Source organism: Eptatretus burgeri, chromosome 17 (genome assembly GCF_056783735.1).
Source record: "Eptatretus burgeri isolate ZD-2024b chromosome 17, Ebu_testis_v1, whole genome shotgun sequence".
Classification (NCBI taxonomy): Eukaryota; Metazoa; Chordata; class Myxini; order Myxiniformes; family Myxinidae; genus Eptatretus; species Eptatretus burgeri.
Genome location: NC_140977.1, coordinates 656058 through 669774, shown reverse-complemented (window position 1 = coordinate 669774; position 13717 = coordinate 656058). Strand labels below are relative to the sequence as shown.

Below are 13717 nucleotides of genomic sequence, written 5' to 3'. Positions count from 1 at the left end.
TCCATGTAAAATTTAACCATTGATAGTGTTGCGGTTCATGGAACCGCATGCCTCCAAGGCAATGGCACACAACATATAGTGGTCCCCAGACAGTTATTCCATTAATATACGTGTAGATAGTCCCTTCCCTTTTGTCTAGCGGGACAACAGGGGCGTGCGTTGCGAGGATCTCATAGCTAGGTTTGCTTACATCATTCCTTCTTCATTTCATTTCTGACTTCATTCCTACTCTTCTTTTCTGATTATTCCTGAGGTAAATCTGAGCCCACGTGCTCCCTGCGCTGAGAGATGGGTCCTCAGCAAAGGCCAAGCAGGCATTATGCTGAGCACCCCTCCGTAGAAATCACAGCCTGTCAAACGCACGAGGAGCGGTAATTTCCACCCAGTGGACAGAAAGCACACTCAACATGACGCCCACGCTGCACGGAACACGTAACGAGGAGACGGAAGAAACGGCACCTTAAATGCTGGCAACTTTCAGGACACACACGGCTGCGAAGATACAGCGATACTTCAAACTAACTTCTGTGGGGGAGGGGCATAGAAAGGGGCGCTCGAACACCACATGAGCATCGACAGCACAGAGCCCCCATCCTCAAGCGATCCCTCAACCCAACTTTTGCGGCAAGTTATACCGTATGCTCGGCAGCTCGAGATTATCGACCCGAGCTTCCGATGATCTGGAATGAGATTGCCGGTTGCATTGAAAAGGCATACGAATGAATATCTCTTAAAGAGGCTGCACGGATGTGGTTTTGCACAACACAGAAGCAAATGAACGACAACCACGCCACGTTGTGCATGATACGGGCGGCACGTTCTGCTCGACCCATTTCTGTATTTAATTCGATCGGCTTCCTCTTTTCCCTCCAACCCCCCATCTAATTATTATATCCGACCGTTGCCCTCAATGCCTGACACAGATCGGAGTTGGCTCCGCGCACACGATAGCAGAATCGGGCGAGTGCGAGCGCTGACCACATGGGCCATGGCGGATCTGCACATACTGCGCGAAACATGCATGGATTTATCCTAACACTTTACCGTCGGTCCTCGCTGGCGGCTGCGGGTGTTCCCCACAGACGGCGGATGTTTCCTTGCCTCTCTGGCCAGCGAAGCCGCGTTCAGGCAGATGCTTGTGTTCAGTCCGGATCGCTCGGGCCGTGTGATGCATCACGGAGCAGGCACATTGACCAGTGCTGGTCGGGGGTGTCCGGGCAAGCATGCGGGACCGACGCCACCCTTGGCCGGTCGCCGCCCATGCAGGACACACACACACACACACACACACACACACACACACACACACACACACACACACACACACACACACACACACACACCGGGTTACGACGCATCGCTTCGGGGTGCTCCCCCCACCCCGTGCCGCGGGGCCTACAAAGGTCGGAATGGGGCCTTCGTTCTCGTTCTCGTTCTCTCTCTCTCTCTCTCTCTCTCTCTCTCTCTCTCTCTCTCTCTCTCTCTCTCTCTCTCTCTCTCTCTGTTCTGCTGCCCCCACACGAGCTGGACTTCGTCATTGCTTGGACTCCGCCCTCCTGTCATCGACGCGACTACGCCTCCTGCCATCATCGCTTGGACTCCGCCTCCTGTCGGCATACCTGGACCCCGCCCTCTTAACTCGAGTTCCTCCTTCATGCCGACGGTCGCGTCGCATTCTCTGGACGAACCTATGCACGAGTTGTCACAAAGCAAGAGACAACGCGCCAGCTGTCAGGGGGGTACCACACCACGGAACATCCCCCCAAACGTATTGTTGACGCGTTTGGGCAAGCGTGCAAAGGTAGCGAGAGACCGTAGCCTCAACTCCTCTCTCCTGTCTTGCTGCAATAACTCCTCTTCATCGGTGTGTGTGTGTGTGTGTGTGTGTGTGTGTGTGTGTGTGTGTGTGTGTGTGTGTGTGTGTGTGTGTGTGTGTGTGTCCTGGTACCTGTCCACATAAGTAAGATTGCAGAAGGTATTTATTATTTTGGGTCAAGTCTGCTCTGCGTCCGCTTTCATAAGTTGCTTGTAAATTGCCGCACCTCTCACATTTCTTGCTTTCCCTGCACAACATACCCCAATAAAACTATTCCCTGCACCACATTCCTTTCTTTGCCCCATTGTAAATAAATTATTATTAGAAATGTTCCCAGCTCATTTTTGTCTTTTCTTTCATTGATCCAGCATGATCCGAATCCTAGCTTCACTGGGAATTTATTCCCAACGATCGGTTCCTTTTAGCTGGTACGTCCTTGGTAGTGTTGCTCGGCTGCATCCGATCCGATAAAGTGATCTGGTCCGGTGAAGTGATCCAGTTCGGACAAGGCATACCGAGGGCATGTTCCCCAGTAATTAAATCACGTGGTTATTTTTAGGTTACCGGATTAACTAGACGGAGGACCCCAAGTCACGTGGTTGAGTTGTTGGCGTCCACGGTCGGTTAGCGACCCGCCGCGTCACAGAATTATCCGTGTGCGACGGCCTACAATTCTTGGGAGTCTGGTGGGAGCCGAGATAGCTAACCCCCCAAGTGGTCTTCTCACCTGGCCCCCGCCCATATTAAGCAGACACACACACACACACACACACACACACACACACACACACACACACACACACACACACACACACACACACACACACACACACACACACACACACAGTCCGTTGAATCTTAGAGACTCATGAGTTATGATAACAACAGGTGGCGTCAGCACGTGTGCTTGCCCACACACAGCACACAACACACAATACACAACACACAACACACTAGCCCTTTCGAACCACTGACTGACTTACTCACTGACTCACTGACTGATATTAAAGATTGGTACTTTTCGGGTGACATAGAAAGCTGAAATTTTGCGTGCTGATGGATATCGGAGCCGGTACACCGGAAAAAATCACAGAATCGTCGGCCAACATCCATTTATGAAAATATCAATAAATGAAAAAAAAAATGCAGGTGAGTGACCCGAGACAATGGGGAGGCATGGTAATTTTGTGTGCTGATGGACATCAAAGCCGATACACCCTGAAAAATCACAGAACCATCGGAAAGCGTCCGCAAATGAAAATATAAATAAATGAACAATAAAATGAAAATAAATAAATGAAAAATCAAATGCAGGTGTGTGACCTGAGACATTGGGGAAGCACGGTTCATATGCTATTGATGTGACTTGGTATCCGGCACTATGGGAAGCACAATATGTAAGCATACCCCGGAAGTGTCTGTGTGTGTGTGTGTGTGTGTATATATATATATATATAATCTTGAAACATGTCGAGTGTGACGAGCCTCCCCCCATCTCCATTGGATATAGTCCTACACCAAAGCGTCGTCACCTCCAACCCAGAGGCCTCAGCCCTGTGATTCTGTCAAACAGACAAAGATTTTATTGTTAACTTCAGTTAAATATCAAACGGAACCGCCTTTCGAGGTTTCGGGCTTATTTGCTCTATCAGGACGGCATACCGATAAATATCTAACCAATGATGACCACATTCGTCGTTTAAGCATCAGACGCTCCTCCTGACTGTCATGGTGAGCATCACCACAGATTATGTCTCACACGGTAAAATGACATAATCCGCAAAGAACAACCGTCCGTCTGCCACCCAGATGATTGTTCCCGCTAATGCAAACCATTCAATCAGAAGGCATGTGATGTGATCAGCAGGTAAATTGAAATGTGGAGTGTAATGAGTACTCCCCCGTTCTCATTGGACATAATCCCACACCAAAGCATCACCTTCAACCCAGAGGTTGTATTGCAACTTTAACACAGATACTGAAAATTCGTTTCTTGGCTTCTAATGGACAAAATCAGCTGCAAGTTTCACAAGGAAATCCTTTTTACGTTGATGTAATACGTCCCAAATTTCAGCAACGTCCGTTTTTCCGCATTCTTGAGTTTTTCATGAAAAAGCCTCAAAATTCACGTTGGTCTCTGTCAATCTGTCTGTCTGCCTGAAATGTGTTGGCACTCACATCTCCAAGCCTCAACATTGAAACGAGCTGAAACTTGGAATATACATTGGCCAGTACGTCTCATTAATGGCTTTCGAAAAAAGTTCCACCTAAGTGCCATTGTTTTTGCTTTTGTGCTCCTTTTTGCTCATATTATTCTATCCATGCATCATCCCTCCTCTCTCCCTTGTCCATCATTACCCTCCCTCTTTATCCCCCCCCGCCCCCACCTTAATTTAAATTCCCGTATATAAAACCACAGCAGACAGGAAATATGCATTCATTTTGATCAGAAACAAATTAATATTAATCAAAAAAACTGATCCCTGCAACTACAGACTAATCAGCCTTCTCACAATAATCAACAAGGTTATGGAATCCATCATCGCCTCAGATATTAAATCCTTGCTCTTCTCCAATGGCTTGGTTTCTGATCATCAATTTGGATTCAGACCAGGTCACTCTACCCTGGATATGCTGCTTCTGCTCTCCCAACAATGGATGGAGATTATCAACGCCAGATTTGAAATCAGAGCCATGTCTCGAGACATATCAAATGCCTTCGATACGGTCTGGCACCCTGCCCTGCTCACCAAACTCTCTTCCTATGGATATCCAAGTCCATCTCCTCTCCTGTCTCAGCCAACGTGTAGCCCAAAATGGAGTTCTCTCATCCACTCTTCCTGTCCAGGCTGGAATTCCTTAATGTAGCGTTCTGGGCCTTGTTCTGTTTCTGGTTTTCATCAATGATCTCTCCGACTCTCTGGAAAATCCTCTATATCTCTTTGCTGATGACTCCACCCTCTGCTGTACCATCTGTCCTCCCTCTGATCGGCAAGCAGCAGCTTCTTCACTCTGCAGATCTGGGTAAAATCACAAGCTGGTCCAACATGTGGAACATGTCTTTCAATCCTGACAAGTCTCACACTCTCACTATGTCTCTCCAAAAGGATCATCTGGAAAACTCCACCCCCATGTACTTTCTTAACAATCCTCTTGAAAAAATCCCTTCATTCAAGCTTCTGGGTCTCACTATCTGCCATGATCTTTCCTGGGAAAACCACATTTCCAACCTGACCAACAAAGTCAGTCGCTGACTGGGAATCCTCCGTCGTGCAGAGTCCTTCCTCGGCCCACCTGAGCTCCTGACCACATACAAAGCTTTAGTCCACAGCCTGACGGAGTCCCCTCCGGGCTGGTGCTCCCGCCTCTCACCTTTCTTGACTTCACGCTGTTGAAACCAAGGCATTTCGGATCATTGGTATCTCCCGCGATGAAGCTGAGTCTTTCGGTCTCTCACTCTCTCAATCTTTCACCGCAGGCAGGTCGGTGGTCTTTTTGTCTTCTACCATCTCCTCTCCTGCCTCACCCCCCCACCCCCCTGCTCTGTTTGTGATATGTCCCCCCATATTTCTGCAAAGCGCTCAAGGTCTGCCAGCAACCCCCTTTTGGTGAAACTACCCAAATCAAGAATCACTGCTCACCTTCACTCTTTCATTCCTCTTTTTTCCCACCTTTGGAATATACTCTCACACTCTCTCTAATCCCATTCTTCCCTCCAGGCCTTCAAAACAGCTGTTCACCACCACCTCTTATCTTCCCCCATCCAAAACCACGATCTTTTCTACCCCCGTTAATCCACTCCAAACCCACCTCCTTCAAATCCCCTGCTTTCCTTCCTGAAAGTCCCTGCAATGTCCATCTTGTTTACCCTGTGTATCCCGCCCCATACCGCTCCCTTCCACAGATCTCATGTCTGTGTTCCCCACTGTTTTTTTATTTCCCTCTCTCGCCTGCCCCTCTTGTCTCCTGCTCCCCTTGTTGTTCTGCGTTCTGTGTGTTAGCTCTCATCAGAGCCTCGACAGTATATAAATAAATAAATAAAATAATATAGCAAATGACTAATGAATGCTTTGAATTATTTGCTATTCATAAAATAATAACCTTTTGTTCTGCTTTGCTCTCTCCTTGTCTCTCTTACCCACCAAACGCTTCATTTTGTACCGTTTTCTACACCTTGCTGTGCCTGTCACTCCCTTAAACTCCATCTTTGTGAACTGCCATTGTTTTCCATTCCCCGCACATTCTGTGTGCTCCCCAGAGTGTTCTTGTGTACACGGCCATACAAAGAATACCTGCGAACAAGGCACCGGACGCTGCTTCTGTCTGTCCAACTATGCTGGCCCACGCTGCGAACGCTGTGCACAGGGTTTCTATGGTTTCCCGCAGTGTCGTCGTGAATGGCCCCAAGGTACTGCTTGGCATCAAACATAAATAATCCACATTGTTGTGTCGAGCTTCCGAACTCGATGAAGAATGCAAAATTGTTCATTCGGTGGAAACATTTTCGTGGCATAATTGCGGAATAATTTGTCTGTGCATTATGTAATTCTCTTGCACTCGAGATATATAGTTTGTATGCTGTGTACATCTGAACGAGTAACTGTTACATGAGGACCCCTCATTACATGAAGACCCCTGATGCTGCATTTGATATCCTTGTTGTGTTTCCTGCAGCTGCATACAATGGAACGCTTACAGAAGGGACGGGACAGCAGATAGGCCCCAATTTGAGTAAGTGACATCACTTTACTTGCTCCCTGCTGCCCTCTGCTGCTCAGCCATTGGCTTTGTTTTTTTTTTTTTCTTTCTTTCTCTCTCTCTCGCGCTCGCGCTCTCGCTCTCGCTGTCGCTCTCTCTCACTCTCGTTCTCACTCTCTCTCTCCCTTCTAAGTTGTTATTTCTCATTGTCTTAAAACTCTCTTTTGATTTAAGAAAATGCTATCATATCAGCTCTTAATGTTGGTTTTTTTTGTAACTGTAATTGCCCAAATGTAATTTTTCTCCCCGATGGAAGATACATAATTTGACAAATTGAGGATGTCCTCTATGCTCAGGATTACAGTTTCATACTTGTGGTGTTATCACCTACTATACAGGATGCAAATTTGCCTGGTTGACTTCCACCTTACAGTGATACGGTGCTCCACATGACATGATTATCAACGTCCACCTACATTGGGCCACTCATATGCCTGAACTTGTCATGCGATAACACATTGTGAGAGCGGGTTTGGGGAAGGCCTGTTAGACCTGTGTAAAGTGTGTCCCATTGCATGGTCATTTGGTCAAATTGTGGACTTTGGCAGCTAATCTGTATAAATATATGAGGGCCTACCATACCAAAGATGCCACTCACTGTTGGTATCGTATTCCACTGTCCAACTGAGCACAGTTTAACTCTCACATTGAAAAATAAATGCACTAATGTCTTTCAAAGATTCGTCTTCAAACAACACCGACTGCTCGGATCACCTTTCACTGCACAAATCAGTCTCGAGATAACACACCATGGAGTGAGGGCGATTCGTAAATGTGTGCATGCAACCTTAATACTTGGAGAAGGCGTAAACCTCATTCATATTAAATGTGTGCATGAAAAGATATTACGTGGAGAAGGAACAAACCTCATTCAAAATAGATGTGTGCATTGCAACCTTATTACTTGGAGAAGGCACAAACCTCATTCATAATAAATGTGTGCATGAAAAGATATTACGTGGAGAAGAAGCTAACCTCATTGATGTCCCCCAATGGAGCAAACTCGCATGTTTTTAAACTGCATCACACATCAGATATTACATTGCATCACACATCGAACATTAAATTGCTTCATGCCAGATACCGAGTTGCATCACACCTTAATGCTGAGTCGCATCACGCTCCGGATGCCGAGTCGCATCACGCTCCGGATGCCGAGTCGCATCACGCTCCGGATGCCGAGTCGCATCACGCTCCGGATGCCGAGTCGCATCACGCTCCGGATGCCGAGTCGCATCACGCTCCGGATGCCGAGTCGCATCACGCTCCGGATGCAGAGTCGCATCACGCTCCGGATGCTGAGTCGCATCACGCTCTGGATGCCGAGTCGCATCACGCTCCGGATGCCGAGTCGCTTCACACTCTGGATACCGAGTCGCATCACGCTCCGGATGCCGAGTCGCATCACGCTCCGGATGCCGAGTCGCATCACGCTCCGGATGCCGAGTCGCATCACGCTCCGGATGCCGAGTCGCATCACGCTCCGGATGCCGAGTCGCATCACGCTCCGGATGCCGAGTCGCATCACGCTCCGGATGCCGAGTCGCATCACGCTCCGGATGCCGAGTCGCATCACGCTCCGGATGCCGAGTCGCATCACGCTCCAGATGCCGAGTCGCATCACGCTCCGGATGACGAGTCGCATCACGCTCCGGATGCCGAGTCGCATCACGCTCCGGATATGCCTGGTGTTGGCTTAATGGTTTCGGGTGGTGGGCTTGGGATCTGAGGATTCTGAGTTCAAATCTGAGTTCAAATCCCACTTGGCTGTTAAATTAATACCAGGTGGGTTAACTCTGCCTGTCATCCTTCCGAGGTCAGCAAAATGAGTGCCAGCTTTCTGGTATCCTGTGTCGGAGTGGCGACATGTCCAGGATTGTGTCTAATAGCCCAGGAGACTGCTTTGGCAGCACCAATGCTTCAGTTGCCAAGTCGCATCAAGCACCAGTTACCAAGTCGCATCAAGCACCGGGTACCAAGTCGCATCAAGCGCCGGGTACCAAGTCGCATCAAGCGCAAGTTACCAAGTCGCATCAAGCGCCGGATACCAAGTCGCATCAAGCGCCGGATACCAAGTCGCATCAAGCGCCGGATACCAAGTCGCATCAAGCGCCGGATACCAAGTCGCATCAAGCGCCAGATACCAAGTCGCATCAAGCGCCGGATACCAAGTCACATCAAGCGCCGGATACCAAGTCTCATCAAGCGCCGGATACCAAACTGCATCAAGCACCGGTTACAAAGTCGCATCAAGCACCGGGTACCAAGTCACATCAAGCGCCGGATACCAAGTCTCATCAAGCGCCTGATACCAAATTACAAAGTCGCATCAAGCACCGGGTACCAAGTCACATCAAGCGCCGGATACCAAGTCACATCAAGCGCCGGATAGCAAGTCGCATCAAGCACCAGGTACCAAGTCACATCAAGCACCAGATACCAAGTCGCATCAAGCGCCGGATACCAAGTCGCATCAAGCACCGGGTACCAAGTCGCATCAAGCGCCGGGTACCAAGTCGCATCAAGCGCCAGGTACCAAGTCGCATCAAGCGCCGGATACCAAGTCGCATCAAGCGCCAGATACCAAGTCGCATCAAGCGCCGGATACCAAGTCTCTTCAAGCGCCAGATACCAAGTCTCATCAAGCGCCGGATACCAAATCGCATCAAGCGCCGGTTACAAAGTCGCATCAAGCACCGGGTACCAAGTCACATCAAGCGCTGGATACCAAGTCGCATCAAGCACCGGGTACCAAGTCACATTAAGCACCAGATACCAAGTCGCATCAAGCGCCAGATACCAAGTCGCATCAAGCGCCGGATACCAAGTCGCATCAAGCGCCGGGTACCAAGTTGCATCAAGCGCCAGATACCAAGTCTCTTCAAGCGCCGGATACCAAGTCTCTTCAAGCGCCGGATACCAAATCGCATCAAGCGCCGGTTACAAAGTCGCATCAAGCACCGGGTACCAAGTCACATCAAGCGCCGGATACCAAGTCGCATCAAGCGCCGGATACCAAGTCGCATCAAGCGCCGGATACCAAGTCGCATCAAGCGCCGGATACCAAGTCTCTTCAAGCGCCGGATACCAAGTCGCATCAAGCGCCGGATACCAAGTCTCTTCAAGCGCCGGATACCAAGTCTCATCAAGCGCCGGATACCAAATCGCATCAAGCGCCGGTTACAAAGTCGCATCAAGCACCGGGTACCAAGTCACATCAAGCGCCAGATACCAAGTCACATCAAGCGCCGGATAGCAAGTCGCATCAAGCGCCGGATAGCAAGTCGCATCAAGCACCGGGTACCAAGTCGCATCAAGCGCCAGATACCAAGTCGCATCAAGCGCCGGGTACCAAGTCGCATCAAGCACCGGGTACCAAGTCACATCAAGCGCCGGATACCAAGTCGCATCAAGCGCCGGATACCAATTTGCATCAAGCGCCGGATACCATCATCCATCCATTGGGACCATACTCTGTGCAGAGTGTTGGTGCTGCTTAAGCAATTTGCAGGTAGTTTCGTCTCTCATTCACTTTTATTAATTTATTTTTCTTTCTTCTTTTTTTTGATCTGCTTAATTTTCTCTCGTACTTCTTTCCTGCTTGTTTTCATTGCCATGCTGTTCTTCTTCCTTTGTGTCATACTTTCCACTCCTGTCTTTTACTTTATTTACTGTAAGACCCTGGTTTCCATCGGGGATGTGTTCCTGAAAAGTGTGACGAATATATCGAAATGACTGGAATGAAAGTAGTTTTTCTCATCAGAATTAATGGAATAAGCAGGAATAATTAATGGAATTAATTTCTTACGTCACCATTTTATGTGTTATATTTCGCTTTTTACCGATGATATTGCCTTAAATTTTTTTTTAATGATATTTATATTGAAGTACGTGCACATGCGTAAAAAAACCCAATTACCAGACATTTATATAAAAATAAACATCTTCCAGAAGCATTCAAACTCCTTCCTCATTATTTTTCCTCCTTCCCCCTTCTTCCTCGTTCGATGAACGTCGGCATTTTTTATCGATGGTATGCATTGTAGTCGTAGTTAAACTTAATAACCCACTGACATCAATGGCACGTTCACTAAATTCACTTAAAGGTTACACTTTTACAATACCTCTTAACCACTCGACAGCACAGTACATTTCTTCATGCGTGAAGCAAAGTAAAGTATGTGGAGTTATTTTGGCAACTTTGCCATCTCCAGATTTGGTATTTAACGATGAATTTTGACGTCTTTATCAGTTTTGTAAGTTCTGAACACATTCGAGAATAAAAGTTAGGCTTTTAAAGTGACATAAATGCTAGTTGAAGGGACTGAAATTGGTCGTGGTTTTGATAAAGTGATGATGCATAAAGGGGAGATGTAAATTGGGGTATTGCTGTATTAATTGGTTATGTTTCCCCCTTTTCCCATTTCCCTCTTGGCTACGTACAGTATCTGCAAAGTGTGATGGCAAGTGTGTCTCGGCGACATCTGCATGCGAGTGCAGCCCTGTGGGCTCGGTGGCTTGTAGCCGCCTTCCCGATGCTGCCAGCTGTATCTGCCGCCATGGTTATTCTGGGCATCTTTGTTATCAGTGTGCCCAAGGGCATTATGCATACCCATACTGCCGTGGTAAGCCCACACAGGTCCCCTGTCTCGTAGTGTGTTTCTCCCTTCGAGTTGCATTGTGTTGGGTCATTTTAGGTCGCTCGACAATCTGTGCACTCCGTACTCATAGCTTCTTGAAAAAGATCTCATTGCACAAGTCCACAAATCAAATTACCAAACACCTGCAGTGTTGCAGCTGAATATTGGAGGAAAAGCAGTGAAGTTAACACATCAGATATAAATTTTCATCACACGTCGGACGTCGAGTTTCATCACACGTCGGACGTCGAGTTTCATCACACGTCGGGCGTTGCGTTTCATCACACGTCGGACGTTGCGTTTCATCACACGTCGGGCGTTGCGTTTCATCACACGTCGGACGTCGAGTTTCATCACACGTCAGACGTCGAGTTTCATCACACGTCGGACGTTGCGTTTCATCACACGTCGGACGTCGAGTTTCATCACACGTCGGACGTTGCGTTTCATCACACGTCGGGCATTGCGTTTCATCACACGTCGGACGTCGAGTTTCATCACACATCGGGCGTTGCGTTTCATCACACGTCGGACGTCGAGTTTCATCACACGTCGGGCGTTGCGTTTCATCACACGTCGGACGTTGCGTTTCATCACACGTCGGGCGTTGCGTTTCATCACACGTCGGACGTCGAGTTTCATCACACGTCGGACGTCGAGTTTCATCACACGTCGGACGTTGCGTTTCATCACACGTCGGACGTCGAGTTTCATCACACGTCGGACGTTGCGTTTCATCACACGTCGGGCGTTGCGTTTCATCACACGTCGGACGTCGAGTTTCATCACACGTCGGACGTTGCGTTTCATCACACGTCGGACGTTGCGTTTCATCACACGTCGGACGTTGCGTTTCATCACACGTCGGACGTCGCGTTTCATCACACGTCGGACGTCGCGTTTCATCACACGTCGGACGTCGAGTTTCATCACACGTCGGGCGTTGAGTTTCATCACACGTCGGACGTCGAGTTTCATCACACGTCGGGCGTCGAGTTTCATCACACGTCGGGCGTCGCGTTTCATCACACGTCGGACGTCGAGTTTCATCACACGTCGGGCGTTGCGTTTCATCACACGTCGGACGTCGAGTTTCATCACACGTCGGACGTTGCGTTTCATCACACGTCGGACGTTGCGTTTCATCACACGTCGGACGTTGCGTTTCATCACACGTCGGACGTTGCGTTTCATCACACGTCGGACGTCGAGTTTCATCACACGTCGGGCGTTGAGTTTCATCACACGTCGGCCGTCGAGTTTCATCACACGTCGGGCGTTGAGTTTCATCACACGTCGGGCGTTGAGTTTCATCACACGTCGGACGTCGCGTTTCATCACACGTCGGACGTCGCGCTTCATCACACGTCGGACGTCGCGTTTCATCACACGTCGGACGTCGAGTTTCATCACACGTCGGAAGTCGAGTTTCATCACACGTCGGAAGTCGAGTTTCATCACACGTCGGACGTCGAGTTTCATCACACGTCGGACGTCGAGTTTCATCACACGTCGGATGTTGCGTTTCATCACACCTCGGATGTTGCGTTTCATCACACGTCGGACGTTGCGTTTCATCACACGTCGGACGTTGCGTTTCATCACACGTCGGACGTTGCGTTTCATCACACGTCGGACGTTGCGTTTCATCACACGTCGGACGTTGCGTTTCATCACACGACGGACGGTGCGTTTCATCACACGTCGGACGTTGCGTTTCATCACACGTCGGACGTTGCGTTTCATCACACGTCGGACGTTGCGTTTCATCACACGTCGGACGTTGCGTTTCATCACACGTCGGACGTTGCGTTTCATCACACGTCGGACGTTGCGTTTCATCACACGTCGGACGTTGCGTTTCATCACACGTCGGACGTTGCGTTTCATCACACGTCGGACGTTGCGTTTCATCGGACGTCGAGTTTCATCACACGTCGGACGTCGAGTTTCATCACACGTCGGACGTCGAGTTTCATCACACGTCGGACGTCGAGTTTCATCACACGTCGGACGTCGAGTTTCATCACACGTCGGACGTCGAGTTTCATCACACGTCGGACGTCGAGTTTCATCACACGTCGGACGTCGAGTTTCATCACACGTCGGACGTCGAGTTTCATCACACGTCGGACGTCGAGTTTCATCACACGTCGGACGTCGAGTTTCATCACACGTCGGACGTCGCGTTTCATCACACGTCGGACGTCGAGTTTCATCACACGTCGGGCGTCGCGTTTCATCACACGTGAACATGATGTTGTTGGAGGAAAATGGTGAAGTTGTGATTTGAACTTGATAGAAAAAAAAAGTGAAGGAAAAGGGTTGGGTGTTTCGAGGAAAAGGGAATTTGTATTTCGAAAGCGGCAGATTTGTTTCCTTAAGTGCCACGTGATGCTTGATTCACGTCATCAACATAGCCGTACCATGTAGAGAAAGCCAATGGACCAGTTATCACTGAGCAATTACATACAGTGTGTAAATGTAACTTTTTTGTTTTGTA

General features: G+C 48.9%; 1 protein-coding gene across 1 annotated transcript in view; it reads left to right on the top strand.

Moving 5' to 3' along the window:
• The window catches only part of LAMA5 (laminin subunit alpha 5), a 406222-nt gene that overhangs the window by 119328 nt on the left and 273177 nt on the right, over positions 1-13717 (top strand). The window contains exons 10-12 of the mRNA XM_085862975.1: positions 6075-6224; positions 6491-6547; positions 11020-11199. Of these exons, the coding sequence (XP_085719101.1) occupies positions 6075-6224; positions 6491-6547; positions 11020-11199 (387 nt within the window). The remainder of the gene's footprint in view (positions 1-6074; positions 6225-6490; positions 6548-11019; positions 11200-13717) is intronic.